General features: G+C 39.1%; 1 protein-coding gene across 3 annotated transcripts in view; it reads left to right on the top strand.

Moving 5' to 3' along the window:
• Positions 1 to 4,849: 4,849 nt before the first annotated feature.
• Positions 4,850 to 18,441, top strand: part of TULP2 (TUB like protein 2) — a 37,841-nt gene continuing 24,249 nt past the window's right edge. For 2 of the 3 annotated variants that reach the window (XM_081970785.1, XM_081970787.1), the window contains exons 1-4: positions 4,850 to 4,924; positions 5,289 to 5,335; positions 12,955 to 12,990; positions 18,288 to 18,339. In XM_081970785.1, the coding sequence (XP_081826911.1) occupies positions 12,959 to 12,990; positions 18,288 to 18,339 (84 nt within the window). In that variant the 5' untranslated portion in view covers positions 4,850 to 4,924; positions 5,289 to 5,335; positions 12,955 to 12,958. The remainder of the gene's footprint in view (positions 4,925 to 5,288; positions 5,336 to 12,954; positions 12,991 to 18,287; positions 18,340 to 18,441) is intronic. The other variant, XM_081970786.1, reaches the window with a different exon arrangement.

Here is an 18,441-nt window from a genome sequence, read left to right on the forward strand (position 1 = left end):
TCCGGATTTTTTGCTATCCGAATAGTCCTAATTAAAAACTGCACAGCAATTTTTTAAAAATTAAATTTATCCAAAAGAAAAACCTCAAAATGGATTTTTAAAAGGTGGGCAAATTAAGATTTGGATTGTCCAGAATTCTATCTTAGGTTACAAAGAAAGCAAACATCAGGAGGGGCAGAATTTATGTTTCAAACCAATGTTTCTCAAACTTGGTAGTTTTAAGATGTGTGGACTTCAATACCCAGAATTCCCCAGGGCAGGTAGAAGAATTCTGGGCCTTGAAGTTCACAGCTGCCAGTGTTGAGAAATAATGGGTTTAAACCATGGGGTCCAGTTTTAAAATGGAATCTTAGAATTAGACTTTACAATCTTTTGCTACTTCTGCAGTTCCAGACAGGCCTCCAAGTGGGTTGTTCTCCAAAAATTTTAGTTGGGTTATTTTGTGCAGCGGATTGGGTGGGTAGGAATAGTAAAAGAATAGAAAAATACAGTACAAGTAGTCTTTGACTTATGACCACAACTGAGCCCAACATTTATGTTGTTAAGTGAGACATTTGTTAAGTTAATTTTGTCCCATGTTAAGACCTTTCTTGCCACAGTTGTTAAGTGAATTACTGCAGTTGTTAAGTTAATAACATGGTTGTTAAATTAATCTGGCTTCCTCATTGACTTTGCATGTCAGAAGGTCACAAAAGAAGATCACATAACCCTGAGACACTGCTACCGTCATAAATATGAGTCATTTGCCAAGCATCTCAATTTTGAGCATGTTATCATTGAGATGCAATGGTCATAAGTCTGAAAAACAGTATAAATTGCTTTCTTTAGTGCTTTTCTAATTTTGAACGGTCACTGTGAACTGTTGTAAGTCAAGAACTACCTGTATATGAAAAATTATATCAGCGTTCCATTTTGTTTTATATCTGCAAATAATCCATTGAAAAAGCAGACAGCAAAACAGCCAAGAAGCACAGGATGGAAGAGAGGAATGCAGGGATCAGTCACAGCTATGAGAAGGTGTTCCAGCTAAGAGCAGTTTGTTTCAGGGGAGGGAGGGTCAAAAAGAAAAGGAAAAAATGAGAAGAAAATTGATGGTAGAAAAATGATATAATCCAAATAAAATTAGCACACATAAGAGCCATAAAAATCAAATCACGCTATGCTAAAATTGGTTTTCTAGAATAGAGTTTTTCATCCTGATGACAACAACTATACTGGCCAGTATTGATGGAAACTACAAAGTGGTCCATGTGGGTCATGCCAGGTTGCAGGAAGTTAACCCTTGTGAGAGACTACCTTAGGGGAATTGTTAAAATCATTGTATAAACATTCTGGAATTCATCATTCCAGAACAGAACACCATTTTTAATCCTTTGTAACTGGCTGGCACTGTCATGGTTACCCATTGTTCAATAAGAAAACAGTAACCTGTTTGGCAGCCCTAGCCTTAACATTAGATATACAAGTGCATAAAGCAGCTTCAGTGAGTTGTAGAAATAAAAATATTAATTAGCAGGGAGAAAGTTAAGTAAAGTAGCAACTTTTGAACTTGAACTGATCTATTCCCTGAGGGATTTAAAAATAAAACAGCAAAGGCTGATTTGCAAAAATATATTGGCAAATACGTTTTTAGGATTATAGGAAACAAAGTGCAATGGCCATGCTCCATTGGGAAGATGATATTAGCATGTCAAAAAGGCTGAAATCTCCAGATAAGGTAAGCTAATGAGAGGGGAAAAAAGAAATACTTGTTTTTCTATTTAAATTCAAGTACATATGGGACACTACGTAAAAGACTTATGTAGAAACAATGACTACTGTGTTCACAAAATGTACTAAGATATGTTTTTTTAAAGCATAATTTCTTGAATAAGCCTAGTAGTTGATTTCACACATAACATCAAGTCATAAACTCAGTTTACGAACCATAGTGAGTTTTCACCTTACACTAAGACAAAGGATAAGGCATGATGTTAAGGCACAAGGTGAACTTAACTGATAACAATTTGTAAAGTTATGAGTAAGATTAAGAAAGTAGTTAGATACACTTTCTTTTTTTGCTTATTCATTTCTAGAATTTGATTAAATTCTAATCAAATTAAAGAGCTCAGCAGTTGGAATAACAAAAATATGTACTTAACACAGCACAGGGTGAAACTTAGAAAATCTAAATGCAGAATCTAAGTCATTAGTAGTTATGATAGATTTTTTAAAAGGGTTAAATAAATGAACTGAAACTACATTGATGAATACATCTTAGACCTAAGGGAAATTGACATATTCAGAGATGACATGCTTCTGAATATCAGGTTTTAGAGTGCAACAACAAGAAAAAACAAGGATTTTAAGTCAATGTTTCGAAGCCTCTTAGAGATACTGATTGGGACAGAATTATCCAATCCAACAATATAACTGTAATGTAGATAAGGGGAAAATATTTCTCTTGATGAAATATGGTTGGATAAATAGACTACCAGCTTACGATAATTGGATACAAAATTTTAAATGATCAGAGACTTTCATATTAAAGCTCCTTTCAGACAAGCTTGGCTCCTTGTCATATCATAGAAACGTATTGTTTTAATGGCCTGAAATGTATTGTCATTGCTATCTTCTGATATGTTTGTTCAATGTCTTATTAGAGTATGTCACCCTGGGATTTTATGGTGGGTGTCCCATCCAAGTATTAATAAGCAATTTTTGAAAGTTTTTTTTTTAATTGGACAGGTTTAGAACATTTATTGTGATTAAATCAGTGTTTTCCAAACCATTCCAAACTTAGCAACATTTTAGTTGTGTGGACCACTTCTAGGATTCCTGGCTAGGGAATGGTTGGTTAGGGAATTCTGGGAATTGAAGTCCACATTTAAAATTGCCAAGGTTGAGAAACACCGGTTTAAACAGTGAAGCCAAAGACAATCTTTCCCAAACTGTGCTCTGCAACTCTGAAATTCATGGGGATTATGAGAATTTAAAGTACAGTAATAGATAAAGAAAGCTGATGATATAAAGACATTCATATCAGCATTTCCTGAACATTTAATATTGGATATGAATGTGCATGCAAGTGGTATGGAGTTACTCATTTTGCCATCAACTCATCAAATTGACACCAAGCTGGCAGGAATAGCCGGTACTATAGGCTCAAGATACAGAAGGACAGGCTTGAACACTGGGCCCTATTTAACAAAATGAAATCCAATGTAGAGAAAAGTAAGGTTTTACATTTAGGCAAGAAAAACCAAATGCATAGGTACAGAATAGGTGGTACTTGGCTCAACAGTAATAACTGTGAAAGAAGGATATGGAATTCTAGTGGACAATCACTTAAATATGAGCCAGCAGTATGCTGCAGCTGCCAAAAAAGCTAACGGGGATATAATCAAGATCATGTGAAGTGTTAATACTACTTTATAAGGCCTTGGTAAGACCACACTTGGAATATTGCATCCAGTTTTGGTCGCCATGATATAAAAAGTTGTTCAGATTCTAGAAAGAGCACAGAGAAGAGCAACACAGTTGATGTTTAGACTGGAGGCTAAAATATATGAAGAACAGTTGCAGGAATTGGGTATGTCTACTTTAATGAAAAGAAGGACTAAGGGTGACATGATAGCGGTGTTCCAATATCTCAGGAGTTGCCACAAAGAAGAAGGAGTCAAGCTATTCTCCAAAGCTCCTGAAAGCAGTATAACGAGCAACAGATGGAAATTAACCGAGAACCAACTTAGAACTAAGGAGAAATTTTCTGACAGTTAAAACAATTGGGACATTGGGACAACTTGCCTCCAGAAGTTGTGGATGCTCCAACACTGGAGATTTTTAAGAAGAGATTGGACAGTCATTTGTCTGAAATGGTTTAGGGATTTCTGCTTGAGCAAGGGGCTAAACTAGAAGACCTCCAAGGTTCCCTCCAACTGTATTATTCTGTTATTCTGCCAAAATAGTCAGTCATATATAGAGCATCAGGAGAGTCCTTAATTAGGTCAGCTATAGAGCTGGGAAGGAAGTCTGAAAACTGAATGGAAATTCTTTGTAGGAGCAGAATTCTTATCACAGAAGAGGCCTCTGTTTTTTCAGGAATTCCTCCCTTCCATTGCAGCCAGCTAGATTCCTTGACCCAGCATGTAGTAATTTCCCCAAGTCTGCAAAAACTTCTATAGAAAAAACAAAACGGGCTATTGAGTTGTGCCAGCCTGGCTGTGTAAAAATTCAATCTGAATCCAAGCCACTGAATTGCCAATTATGCAAAGCATCATGATGCTTAACAACTGTAGGATGCTTTGAGTTCACACATGCTCATTTGCACATAATTTCTACATCTGGTTGTTTGTGCAAATTAAATCCCTTTTGGGGCCTCAATACTCTTATGCACCTTCATAGAGAAAGGCAATTAATATGCTCACACGTAGGTGACTGAACATATGCCTGCAATTGTTTTTCCCCACTACTTGCAGATCTTTTGCACAATCAGGGATATTGGGGGACCTAATTAACTAAATAAAATTTACCCTCGTGGATTTCTGAAGCTAATCACTCACTTACCCACTTTCTCTCTTACTTTTGAGTATATTCAAACAGGGTATAGAGAAACATGTGCCTGCCGGCAGAGCCTACAGTAAGCCTTTATATATGCAAACTACAAAGTCTCTATAAAGAAGACTCTATGGTAGCCACAAGACCTGGAGACTTAAGACAGACAAAGCTGATTAAGCAAGAGAGAATGCGATGCCGGTTTTGGTGGGAGAGGAGGAGGAGGGACCATCCACTGCCCTCCCACTGAGCCAGCTGCAATTTGAAGGCACCGTCAGAACTGAGCGAGAGAAAGAAGGGAAGGGAGAGAAAGAGGGGGGGAAATGGGAGGGAGGGCAGGATCTAACTTCGAGATTTGAGAACTAGGATTACTGGATACTATAGAAAGAGGGTAAGTAAAAAGGGAACCTGACTTTTTCTGGGATTGAATATCATTCTGCTGTGTTGATCAGTTAGCTTTGTTTGCATTCCATAGCAAACTCTGGAATACAAATATTTGAAACATGTTTTTAGTGTGCTTCAAAAGTGGCTGAGCACAGAAGCAATAATGGATTCTGGAGCTTTGTAACGCAGGCACAAAAAAAGAAAGAGAATTAAGAAAGGACTTCTTGCTCCAAAGAGGAGTGGAGTTCAGTGATTTAGAACAGAGGCACTTTGGGAGTCAGAGTTCAAATTGCTGGGCCATACTTAAAGGTGCAAGAAAATTTATTTTGCAAGATATTCTTAAATATCTGTTTCTTTCTCCCCACTTTCAGTTGCAGTTGGAGCCTATTTTAGTGCAGTCATCTCCGAGACACAAGTTGTAAGTTACAGAGAGCATTCTCTCCATATATGTGTGTGTGTGAGTGTGTGCCTCTGAGATTTTATTCATGTTAATCTCTAATGCCCTGTCCATCTTGGGATAACCACAGATGCCTGAAGTGGACAGCCCTGCTATTACCAAACCTTCATGCTTTTAATCCACACTCTTAGTCTTCCGAGGTCATGTTTTTTTAAAGACTTCTAACGGCAAAACCGGTTGCGCTGTTGCGAAGTCTGCCATCTAAGACAGAAATGGGCAGATTTCAGGCATGTAGAATCTGCTGAGCTTTTTACTCAAATCCTGAGATCTATAAGTAGAATCAGAAAAGAAACCTCTGATTCAGGCAAAGGGATTCACAGCACAGAAAGAATAAGGAGGGCACTTTGGAGCACAGCATAATTCCAGTCTAGTTTTTATCAATCCAATCTTTATAGTTATTAAAGGTATTTTTATTGGCAATCTCATTTAGGAGGAGCGAAACCTTTTTTATTGTTATTTTTAGACACTGGAGATTAAAAACTTTTGTAACCTTCTGGATATGTATGCATGTTTGTATGTATACATACATATGCATACACACACACACACAAGATATATATATATATATATACACAATATATAGAAGATATATACAGAAATATATATATACACAATATATCTATACACACTATACATACTATAAATACACACACACACACACACACACACAATAGATAGATGATAGATAATAAATAGATAGATAAATAGATAAATACAGTAATATAGGGATTACAGGGTCATAAAAAGGGAGTTTTAAAAATATATATGAATGAAGTAGGCTGTTGATTCTTCAAGCTTCAATGTGAACTATACTGCATTGTAGTGATTCTCCAAGACTGGAGATAACTTATTGACTGTTATCAACAATACAATCCTAGATTTCTCCAAGTCGGTCTAGGTAGGACCATTGTCTGCGATGTTGTTGAGCTCTTGATACAATTCTGTGAGGCAAAATATTCCTCCTCACTTCTTAATCTAGTGAAAAGTGTGTCGTCATGTAATCAGTTGTCCTTGTGGTGAATCCCTATTATATGTCTATTGCCTGTGCCCCAGTCACCCGACATCCTTTCATGGTGATGGGCGAGAAAGTTTAATAGATTTAGTCCTCTGAAACAGTGTTTCTCAACCTGGACAACTTTAAGATATATGGATTTCCCAAGCATGGTTGGCTGGGGAATTCTGGGAGTTGAAATTCACATATCTTAAAGTTGCTGAGGTTAGAAGGATGCCTTTAGTTGGTGCCAGAATAACAGGGAAACCGAGAATAAGTTGAGGCACTGGTGGAGAGAAGATGAAGGAAATGTCAAGGGTCACAATGACAAAGTGTTGCCAGAGCATGCTTGTGCAGCAGCTGGATGCCTGTGGGGGAAAGCCTATATGCAGTATTAATGGTACTAAGCTTGATAAACCAAGCCTGACACAGCATAAGGCACCTTTGTAAATCTTTCTAACATCTATAGTCTGAGATGTAATGTGATTGCTGAGGATAAAAACTAGGTCTTTGGGCTAAGCTAGGAAAAGCACTGGAGCAAAAAGTTATTGCCTTTTCCACTACTTTCCCACACCAACTCACTATTTATCCACAAGAAAAAAACGTCACAATTTTGTGCTTTTCTCTATCCTGAATTCTTTATTCATCATGAAAAAGTCTTTTTCACTATCAGCCTTAGCTTCCAGCTTTCTGTAATTGTTAATACTGAATTAGGTAGAAATAGCCTGAAATCTTAAACCATTATTTTATTTTTTAAAAAGGGTCAGTTGAGTTCCCTGATTTTTTTTTTTAAGAAAATGACTATCATATTGGCAATCCCATTGTCTCTCCAAAGTGTTTGAAGTACATTCTTCCAAGCCAACCCATATGAGAGGTGGGACTGATTAATGATTTTAGGATTTGCAGTTCGGTTTATTTTTCTTCTTTATGGATTTTTGCTATGCATTTCAAACCTATTTAAATTGAAAATGTTTGCTAGTTAGAAGAAATAGTAATAATAATTAATGATACATTATAAATTAGAATTATTTCTATCTCTGGAAGCTACTCTTTAAGAGTTCCTGCAAACCTTTTGTATTGAATTACAATAAAAAGGAAGCATTTAGAGCTATTTTGGAGAATCCTACCCTTGTAATCCATAATAAGAAGCGTGAAGGAGAAATGGAAACTGAAATTCATTTTTTATAGATTACAAATCCCATCAAACTAAGTACATAGTAAAAAAAAATGTGATGCAGGGAACTGTCAGAGTCTCTTATAATGTTCTAGATTGGGATGATAATAAATGTTCCCCTATTTTACAATTTATGTTAACTCTCTAAAGGGCTGCCCAACCTTGGCAACTTTAAAACTTATGGAGTTCAATGCTTCAAATTTTCCAGCCAGGGAAGTTGCCAAGATTAGACACCCACGCTCTAAACAAAACAAAAGAAAGAAAGAAGAGCGAATTAATTGCTCAAAACAAGTGAGCACTGGGCAACAATAGTCAACCTTGTAAAAGTTTTGGTTTCCAGCTCCCACAATCCCTTAATAATTATCACATTGGCTGGTGTTGGTGGGAACTGAAGTCTTCAGTGACATTATTTTATACAGAGTTAATTGGTATCCATCTGTAGATCTCAGCCACATTCTGGGACAGCTGCTAAATTAATGATAAAGCATTTGACTGAAATTTTCTCTCCTGAGTCCCCCCCCCCCCCAAATGATTAGATTCAATGATTCATTCTCCCTGCTTCACAAAACTCCTCAAAATCTCTTATGGCAGCCTTTCTGGGCCAAAAATATTCTCCAGGCTTCACTTATGCTAGGATCCTGGTTCATTTAGTAATATATACCTAGAGCTTATAAAGTCATCTTAAGTAAAGGAACAGATATTAAATACAAGAACATCTGTTAGAATCCTCCCACAATTGAAATCCTTCTGTAAAGATTTGTTCTAGCAACATTTTAGCTTCAAAATTAATCTGAACAGGAGTTACATTGCCTTTGTCAGGAGTTGCTGTGATAGATTTTAATGGACTGTAAAAACTTGATTAATGTTTGAACTTCTGCTTTGAGCATCATCAACCAACAAATCAAATTTGAATAAAGGGAATATCTGGTTTATCACTACTTCCAGAAATGTCCATGGTGGAAATTAAAAGGGTAAATATGTCAATTTTCAAGACTTTTTCACTTCACTGGATTTCTGTTGGATTGTGTCGATTTGTGTTAATCTGAAGCTGATTTTCTTTTGGGCCACCTAAGTAACTTCAATTAACTCTCTTAGCTCCAAAAATTATAAAGAAGAGGTGGATCCAAGGAGAAACATGTATGAATATATATGTACTAGCTGAATACTCATGCTCTGCTATGAAACTATTTGATCGGGCTTGATAAATGGACACATAGCTTGAAAATAAATGAGTAGTTATGATCGGCCTCTCCTATCCTCTTCTCTCCCTCAGATTTGCCCCACAGAGGCCTTTCCTATTTTATCCTTTTCTCTCCCTTAGTCTAACACCTTAGCATCAGAGCATTTTTCAGGTGGAGAGTAGAATATCTAACTCTTTAGCACCAGAGCATTAAAAATTCTATAAGAAATACTAATGATCTGATGGTCATTTTGAAAAATCCTTTCTTAGTGAGCACCTAAAGCCAAGAGGAACATACAGGTGAAACTCGAAAAATTAGAATATCGTGCAAAAGTTCATTTGTTTCAGTAATGCAACTTAAAAGGTGAAACTAATATATGAGATAGACTCATTACATGCAAAGCAACATAGTTCAAGCCGTGATTTGTCATAATTGTGATGATTATGGCTTACAGCTCATGAAAACCCCAAATCCACAATCTCAGAAAATTAGAATATTACCTACAATAAATAAAACAAGGATTGTACATAGAACAATATCGGACCTCTGAAAAATATAAACATGCATATGTACTCAGTACATGGTTTGGGCCCCTTTTGCAGCAATTACTGCCTCAATGCGGCGTGGCATGGAAGCTATCAGCCTGTGGCACTGCTGAGGTGTTATGGAAGACCAGGATGCTTCAATAGTGGCCTTCAGCTCTTCTGCATTGTTCGGTCTCATGTCTCTCATCTTTCTCTTGGCAATGCCCCATAGATTCTCTGTGGGGTTCAGGTCAGGAGAGTTTGCTGGCCAATCAAGCACAGTAATCCCACGGTCATTGAACCAGGTTTTGGTGCTTTTGGCAGTGGGCAGGTGCCAAGTCCTGCTGGAAAATGAAGTCAGCATCCCCATAAAGCTTGTCTGCAGAAGGAAGCATGAAGTGCTCCAAAATGGTAGACGGCTACATTGACCTTGGACTTAATGAAGCACAGTGGACCAACACCAGCAGATGACATGGCTCCCCAAATCAACACAGACTGTGGAAACTTCACACTGGACTTCAAGTATCTTGCAGTGTGTGCCTCTCCATTCTTCCTCCGTACTCTGGGTCCTTGGTTTCCAAATGGGATGCAAAAGTTGCTCTCATCAGAAAAGAGGACTTTGGACCACTGAGCAACAGACCAGGTCTGTTTTTCTTTAGCCCAGGTAAGACGCTTCTCACATTGTTTGTTGCTCAGGAGCAGCTTGACAAGAGGAATACCACATTTGAAGCCCATGTCCAGGATCCGTCTGTGTGTGGTGGTTCTTGATGCACTGACTCCAGCCTCAGTCCACTCCTTGTGAAAGTCCCCAACACTTTTGAATGGCCTTTTCCTGACAATCCTCTCCAGGCTGCGGTCATCCCTGCTGCTTGTGCACCTTTTTCTTCCACACTTTTCCCTTCCGCATAACTTTCTATTAATGGGCTTTGATACAGCACTTTGAGAACATCCAACTTCTTTTGCAATTACCTTTTGAGGCTTCTTCTCCTTATGGAGGGTGTCAATGATGGTTTTCTGCACAACTGTCAGGTCAGCAGTCTTTCCCATGATTGTGATTCCTACTGAACCAGACTGAGAGACCATTTAAAGGCTCAGGAACACTTTGCAGGTGTTATGGCTTAATTAGCTGATTAGAGTGGGACACTTTGAGCCTAGAATATTGCACCTTTTCACAATATTCTAATTTTCTGAAATTGTGGATTTGGGGTTTTCATGAGCTGTAAGCCATAATCATCACAATTGTGACAAATCATGGCTTGAACTATCTTGTATGTAATGAGTCTATCTCATATATTAGTTTCACCTTTTAAGTTGCATTACTGAAATAAATGAACTTTTGCATGATATTCTAATTTTTCAAGTTTCACCTGTATGTGCCAAATTTCAAGTTTGTAGGCTTTACGGTTCTGGAGATTTTGTGATGATGCATGAGTGGTATTTCACTTTTATATATAGAGCGAGATAAGGGAAATTCAGAATATATTTGGAGACATGGTAAAAACAATGTGAAACGAATGAGAACAGAACAGCAATTCCTCAATCAGTGTTTGGATTGGGCTGCTAATAATTACTCCTGTTACTAATTTTTCTCCTGTGCCTTTGAGTTCATCTTGACTCCTGGCAACTGCCTGGATGTGTCCCTGTAGTTTCCTTGGCAATATTTTCAAAAGTGAGTTGCTATTTCCTTCTTCCTAGGGCTGAGCCTGGGAGAGAGGGACTGGCCCCAAAGTCTCCTAGCCTAAGCTTGATGTGTTTAACCACAGCACCAAAACTCACACTCTGCAGTAAACTGGACTGCAAAATACCAGATGATCCTATCTGGCAAAAGAGAGTTAAAGGAATTTCCCGCATATTATCAAGCTTTTGGCAGCTAATTCTACAGAAAGCAAGATCTTTCCAGGGTGCCTTTTCACATTATGCAATAAAAAGCTACTAAGTTTTCACTAGTAGGAATACTTTCACTTCTCTCTCTCTCCCTCTCTCTCTCTCTCTCTCTCTCTCTCTCTCTTTCTCTCTCTCTCTCTCCCTCCCTCCCTCCCTCCCTCCCTCCCTCCCCCATCCCTCATCAAATATAAAGAAAAATAGAAATAGGAAAGGAGGGGAAGGAGAAAGAGAGGGGAAAAGAAAGTGTGAGGTATAAGGGAAAAAAGAAAAAAAAGCCATTGACTTCTGACTCATTTTAGCACGGTACAAGATAAAAACATTCCAGCCTTTTTGTTTTTACACAGTACAACATATAACTAGCCATTTCTATAATCACAAATCTATCTAATTGACAAAACCAAAGTCAAAGTTCCATTTCTTTTTTTCATGAGCACAAAATCCAGAAGTGATATCCAACTGAAAAATGTACTTAAATACTCCTCTTCGAATAACATGATCAATTTAACCATTCCTGCTTTATCTTCCTTGCTATGGAAATAGTATGTATTTCTGTTTGCACCTAATAGTCCTAACTGGATGGGAGGGAAGAGGAAAATAGATAGTTGGGGATTCCAAAACAAAAAGTTTTTCTGTGGGAACCCGGGACATTTCAACAGATGGCTGGAAGGAGGAGTAGGAGGAGTAGAGTAATCAAGCAACCAGCCAGCACATCTAGTGGACAATGTGACGGATGACTTGTGGGAAAGGGGGAACTTTCAGTTTTCACTGGGTGAAAACCACGGAAGCTTTCAGAGTTGGTTTTTACCAGTTGTGCCAATGTGATGTATCCAATAAATTGTTCTTTGAGGAATCCACCTGCTTCAGAGTTCTGCTTTCTATGGGTGCTTTGTTTGGAATACTGACATTAATAATCTTTGTGAACTATCACTATTTTTATTAGCAAAGTTCACTATATTTTTTCAAATTCTTTGACCTTACAAGAAAAATACTCTTTTTTAAAATCCTTTTTAAAATGCTAAACTTTCTTTAAACACATTCTCTCTCTTGACTTATTAAGAAAGGCATGCAAACTTTTGCTGATGGCCTTCTTGGGATATACAGGTAATCCTTGACTTACAACCACAACCGAGCCCCAAATTTCTTTTACTAAGCAAGACAGTTATTGTGAATTTTGCCCCATTTTATGACGTTTCTTGCCACAGTTGTTAAGTGAATCACTGCAATTATTAAGTTAGTAATACTGTTGTTAAGTGAATCTGGCTTTCCCATTGACTTGGCTTCTCAGAAGGTCACAAAAGCCGGGACCCTGCAACATGTCAGTTGCCAAGCATTTGAATTTTCATCAAGTGACTATGAGGATGCTGCAATGGTGATGTAAAAAAAAAAAGAGTCATAAGTCACTTTTTTCAGTGCCATTGTAACTGAATGGTCCTTAAACGTATGGTTGTAAGTCAAGGACTACCTGTACTTTTAAATGATAAGCAAAGGGAAAAAAAGTCAATGTCACAACCTTAGCAGCTAAGCTTAGTCTTTTTACATGCATGAAATGAATATCCCAGGCTCTGAACATAATGTTACACATTACATTGCTGTCATCTAGTGCTCTATAGGATTTCTGCATCCCAAATGTAATAATATAGATCTATGCTTACATTAGTATAACTTGGAGCTTTATAGGTGTGGACTGCTTGAAAAAGGAGCAATGAATATTTGTGATTACAAATAGAAGAATCTAGTAATTTATTTCACTAGGAGCTGATTTAGCATTCAAAAAACCTTTTTTAATATTCATGATTTGATTTTTCTGTACTGGTTTTTCTCTCCAGCATCATGGAATCCTCAACTGCATCTTCACCTGGAAGGTAAGGAAGATAACAACAAAGACATGGTGGGAATGGATGTTTAAATTTATAATAATACTTTATTTACAGTCACAGACCAAAACACGGCCACTACAAAAGAGACACAGCAGCCAGTCACCAAAAGCCCAACTAAGGGAGGTTACAGCTCTCTCCTCTAATGGTCACAGCTCTCAAGAAAAACCTGGAAACCTGAGAGGTGATGTACGAGGAGACATCCCCAAGGCAATGCACAAACAAATCACAGCCATCAGGACCAGAAGGGACAATTTCAGGAAGAGACAGTAACCTAGATCTGTCCACGCTATACATAGGGCAAAATAGAAGGACATGCTCCGCTGTCTCAACCTCGGCTCTGTCACAAGGGCACAGCCGCTTATTAATCGGGAGCCTCTTGTAACGACCATCCAGAAGTGCTGAGGGCAAGACATTGAAGCGAGCTAGGGAAAAAGCTCTTCTATACTTGGGAATGGTTAGGGTATAAAAATAGGAAGCCATCCTCAATCCATAGTTATTAACTTGGTTGAGAGTCAGGGGGGAGCAAGTTTTATTGGCTCTGGCTCGTATATATTGTAAATCGATGTCCACAAGCCGTTGGACTATCCTAAATTGGGCATCCTTGAGGTCATAGTTTCCCAAGGCATCCTCCATGAAACCTAGCAGATGAAGTTTCTTCAGCAGCTCTTTCTCCCAGCGAGAAATATGGGAGTCCGTGAACACCAGGGAGAGGTAGCTGCCAGGAACTGCCAGAAAGAGCACCCGAAACCACCATTTAAAGGTGTTTATCCAGGCCATACATTCCACCGATCGAATGCCCAGTTCCAGGTATATCGGGGCAAAACCAACACAAGGGGGAAGACCCAGAAGTTTTCTAAGGAAAGCAGCCTGGGTTCTTTCAATGCAATCCTTGAAGCCCCGTATCCATATGGGAATGCCGTAAAGAGTTTGGGCCAGCATTTTGGCTTTGTAAATACGTAGGGCAGAAGGAATGAACTGGCCACCTTGGGTATAAAAGAATCTTAAAATCTGCTGGTGACTACAGGAGGCCAAGTTCAGCACCTGGGTTCGATGTCTAGTCCAGGCACCAGTGTTCTGAAATTGAATACCTAGATACTTAAAATGGAAAACCTGCTTAACAGCATTACCACTGATATCCCAGTTATACAATTTCCGGGCTCTAGTAAACACTAGTACTTTTGATTTATCATAGTTAATAGCCAAATGGTTTTCAGCACAGTAAGACCCAAATGCAGAAAGTAATCTTTTCAGTCCTGGCCTTGACAATGAAAGGAGAACGGCATCATCAGCGTAAAGGAGAAGCGGGATCTTTGTAGTTGTCAGCTTCGGGGCGTGGGACTCAATATGTCCGATGTAACCAGTCAGGTCTGATAAAAAGATATTAAACAGAAGAGGAGCCAGAACACATCCCTGCCTTACTCCATTCTTAATCGGGATAGGATTAGAAAGTTCTCCCTCCAGACCACACCTGACCTGGCTGGAGGTCTGATTGTACAAGGACCTAATTAAGAACAGCAAACGTCTGTCAATAAATTTGTTGATGGTAGCAGAGTCTAGCCCTTTAATATGCTGTGTATACAAAAGCAAATGATGTAATGGGCAGCAAAGTGTTAGGGTTTTTTCTAACCTTTTGGTGCTGTTTTAGTGGTTGTCCAGATTTTTGCAGACTACATTTGATAGACTCTGTCAGCCTTTGTATTAAGGTGGCCCTTTTTAACAACCACTTGTTCAGTGACTGTTTGAACTTACAAACAAGTGGTACAACTGTTTCTTAAAGTTCCAGCGCTCCCAGGATCATGAGGTGCCTACCATCTGCCTATCCAGATAGTAGGCAACTGGCCTCCGATTTCTGATTGTCACAGCATTCTGTGATCATATGATTGCAATTTGTGATCCTCCCTGCTGACTTCCCACAAGCAAAGCCAACGGGGAAGATGGCAGGAAATCAGAAGTCACCATCATGTGAGGTGGTTGCATAATGACTTATGCTGATTCACTTAGTGGTAACCGGTAACTTCTAGAACTACCTTTAATAAGCAGCATGCTCATATGACATTACATTTTACAACAGCATCTTGTAGCAATGGAAATACTAGTCCCGATTACCATTGTTAAGTAATACTTAATATTTTGGGAAGGAATGCGTAGGTAGGACATGTCATACCTATGAGAAAAGCTGAAATTTTGCATTGGAAAGTTCTTTGTGAAAGATTGAGTCTTTATTTTTAAACATATAGTCCTATTTTAGCATCAGTTTTCTTTCTTTTTTTCCTGTCCATGTTGTAACCAACTCAAAATGTAAAGGACAAACTTCCTATTTGCTTTTTCTCAGAAGACTATCCATATTCTGATTGGCTGGCCCTTGTATCAGATATGAATCTACTACCCACTCAGAACAGGTTTCAAATAGTAATGTGCCATTAAAAACAAAGAATTGGAAATAATACTGAAAACCTAATGGGATTGCCAGTGTGGTGATTGGCATGGGAAGTGATTAAAAAAGATCCATTCTGATCTGGAGTCTGGAATTTGCATCCATGTGGGAACAATGGTAGGCCAGTAGATGGATGCTCAAAATGAAAACTGCACTTTTTTCTAATACATCAGTAAGTAGCTACATATAAATAGTTAAAGAGGTAAGGTGTGTCTCATATACTGTGTATATTACATTTCTATCTCTCCTTTCTAAGCAATGTTTCTCAATCTTGACAAATTTAAGACATGTGGACGTCAACTCCCAATTTCCCAGCTGACAAGCTGCTGGGGAATTCTGGGAGTTGAAGTCCACACATCTTGAAATGCCAACATTGAGAAATATTGCTCTAATAATTTAAAGATTGAATGATTCCACCTTCCTGGATTTTATCCTCAAAACAACTTTGTGAGGCAAGCTTGCCCTCAAATCATGTAGAGAACAACATGGCTGGAAAGGTTTTTCCCAGAGACCAAGAAATAGAATTTGGATAGGCCTCCTTCACCATCATAGGGCCACAACTAAAAAGTTTCTGCTCTTCCCAGGAATAGTGGAAACTTCTTTGGAAGATGGAAGTTCATGCAGGAAAAGATAATAACAGAATGCCAACTATTTTTGCTTTGATGGGATTTAATTTTAACCTCCATCATTTATATGAGTATTAAAATCATATTCCACTGTTTTGATATCTCTGCATTTAGGTGCTTCATGGCAAAAGGTATTTTTATCTGGGGAACTGCCTCTTTTGGTTGTTTCTGTCCTTCTGTTGAGATCAAGCAGAGTGGGTTCCAGGTCTCCTTGATTTGAGTTTCTTCTGGTATCTTCTTTGTCACGGTGCCTGCCTTTACAATGATTCCTCTGAGAAATCAACATGGCTCCCACTCTGATGACAGTTGAAAAGCAAATCTGTTTATTCTCCCAGGCTTTGGGACAAGGAAATGGTTGAGTTCCTGTTAATTTAGATTTTGTAAAAAAAATTATATGTCTTTTTTTACTTTTTAATTCTAAGCTGACCAAAGGTTTGGGGGCTCAGGAAGCCTATAGACTGAACAAACAAACAAACAAACAAACAAACAAACAAACAAACAAACAAACAAACAGTCTCCACATAAGATAATTGTACTCTGCCCTCTACTTCAGTTAATATTGTGACATTAAAAGCTCACATTAACTTATTGTACTTTTAATCTAAACATAATATCACAACCTGGTCTAGCCTTCTAGTTCAGTGAAGCTTTAGGATGGGACATCTCATTATTTTTGTTCTTTAGTAGTTGCCTTCTGCTTCGGAAGCTTCTCAGTACTTTATGTGTATTTTGATTTTATACTAGTTTGACTGTCAAAAGGTCTTTGAGGCCTGAATGTTTGTGGCGGTTCTGAGGGGAAAGAAAGAATGGCAGTTTAAGTATGCAATACTGTATAGAAAAGGTTGCCTCTGTCTTTTAAAACCATATCTCTGAGAAGGGACTGGTTCTTGAAAGTGGCATTATGTATTTATTTAATGTATAGCATCAGCAGAGGTCATGCAATCACTGATATGAAAATATAGTTTAAATAAGGTGTCAGCAAGTATGTGTGTGAGCGATAGATAGATAGATAGATAGATAGATAGATAGATAGATAGATGATAGATAGATGATAGATAGATAGATAAAGATAGAGATATAATACCCTGTTTTCCCGAAAATAAGACCTATTCAAAACCCGACTTAACGTGTTTTTATGTGTGTGCCTAATATAAGCCCTACTCCCAAAATAAGCCCTACTTAAGAGCCTGTGCAGCCAGAGCCACGGCCACGCGGAGAGGTGGGGAGTGATGGAGTTGCCCCATGCGCCTCACACTGGTTACCTCAGGGCCCCCGCAGCCAGGCCATCCATGCCCCAACATCTGCAGCACATGGTTCCCAATGCCACCATTGTGGTGGTGGAACTGGGAGCCATGTGCTGCAGGAGCCCACATGGCCACCAGGCCACTTCTTCTGCTTGCTTGTGGCTACAATAGAGCAGAAGGCCAAGCAGTGTGTTGGTGCCATGCCTGTGAGGCAGGTGTTGGGATGTGGATGATCTGGCTGTGGGGGCCTTTAGGTAAGCTGGTGCGGGTCACATGGGGCAGCTCTACACCCTCTGCTCATCCTGTGGTTGCACATTGCTCGGTCTCCTGCTCTGTTGCGGCCTTGAGCAAGCAGAAGTGGGCTGGCAGCCATGTGGGGTCCTGCAGGATTGGGTCACGAGAGCCACTGCCACAAGGCGAGGCAAATGTTGGGGCATGGGTGGCCTGGCCGCAGGGACCCTGAGGTAAGGTGGTGCAGGGTGTCTGGGGCAGCTTTTCTTCCCCACTTTGTAGCAGCGGCACTAACATGCCACATGGCCTCTTACCCTGCCATGAGCAAGAAGTGGGCCTCCCATATATGGGAAAAAAGTAACACACACCCCAAAAATATGCCCTAGTCCTGATTTTGGAGCCCAAAAGTAAATAAGATCTGGACTTATTTTTGGGAAAACATGACTTAACTAATGAGTTTTGGGTGGGGAGAACACTGGATGAGAGGGATGTCTGAATACAAAAATTATTTTTCCAACCTACACCTGGATGGCCTTTGAAGCTTTTGTGAGGTCACAAAGTCCTTTAATGCCATGGCATTCAGAATCTTTGGGAAGCATGTAATCCCGGGGGCCTACCTGTCAGCGGATGGGGCTGCCCTGGAGCTGGCAGAGTGATGCCACATCTCAAAATGTACCATATTCTGTATCGACGCCTCTGTGCTTTCCCCAGTTCACCTTTTAATACTGGCACCTCTTTTCCTTCTAGCAATGGCAGTGGTGAGGCAGCATTGATCCGGAAGCAGAAACTGGAATTCCAGGTATTTTGGTAGGAAAATACTTTTCTGAAACAAATTATGTGGTGGTATTGGGCTGAGAAGAAATGGCTTTTGGTGAGGAGAAATGCTAAAAGCAGTGTGGAA

Source organism: Natrix helvetica (genome assembly GCF_964273705.1).
Source record: "Natrix helvetica genome assembly, chromosome: Z".
NCBI lineage: Eukaryota > Metazoa > Chordata > Lepidosauria > Squamata > Natricidae > Natrix > Natrix helvetica.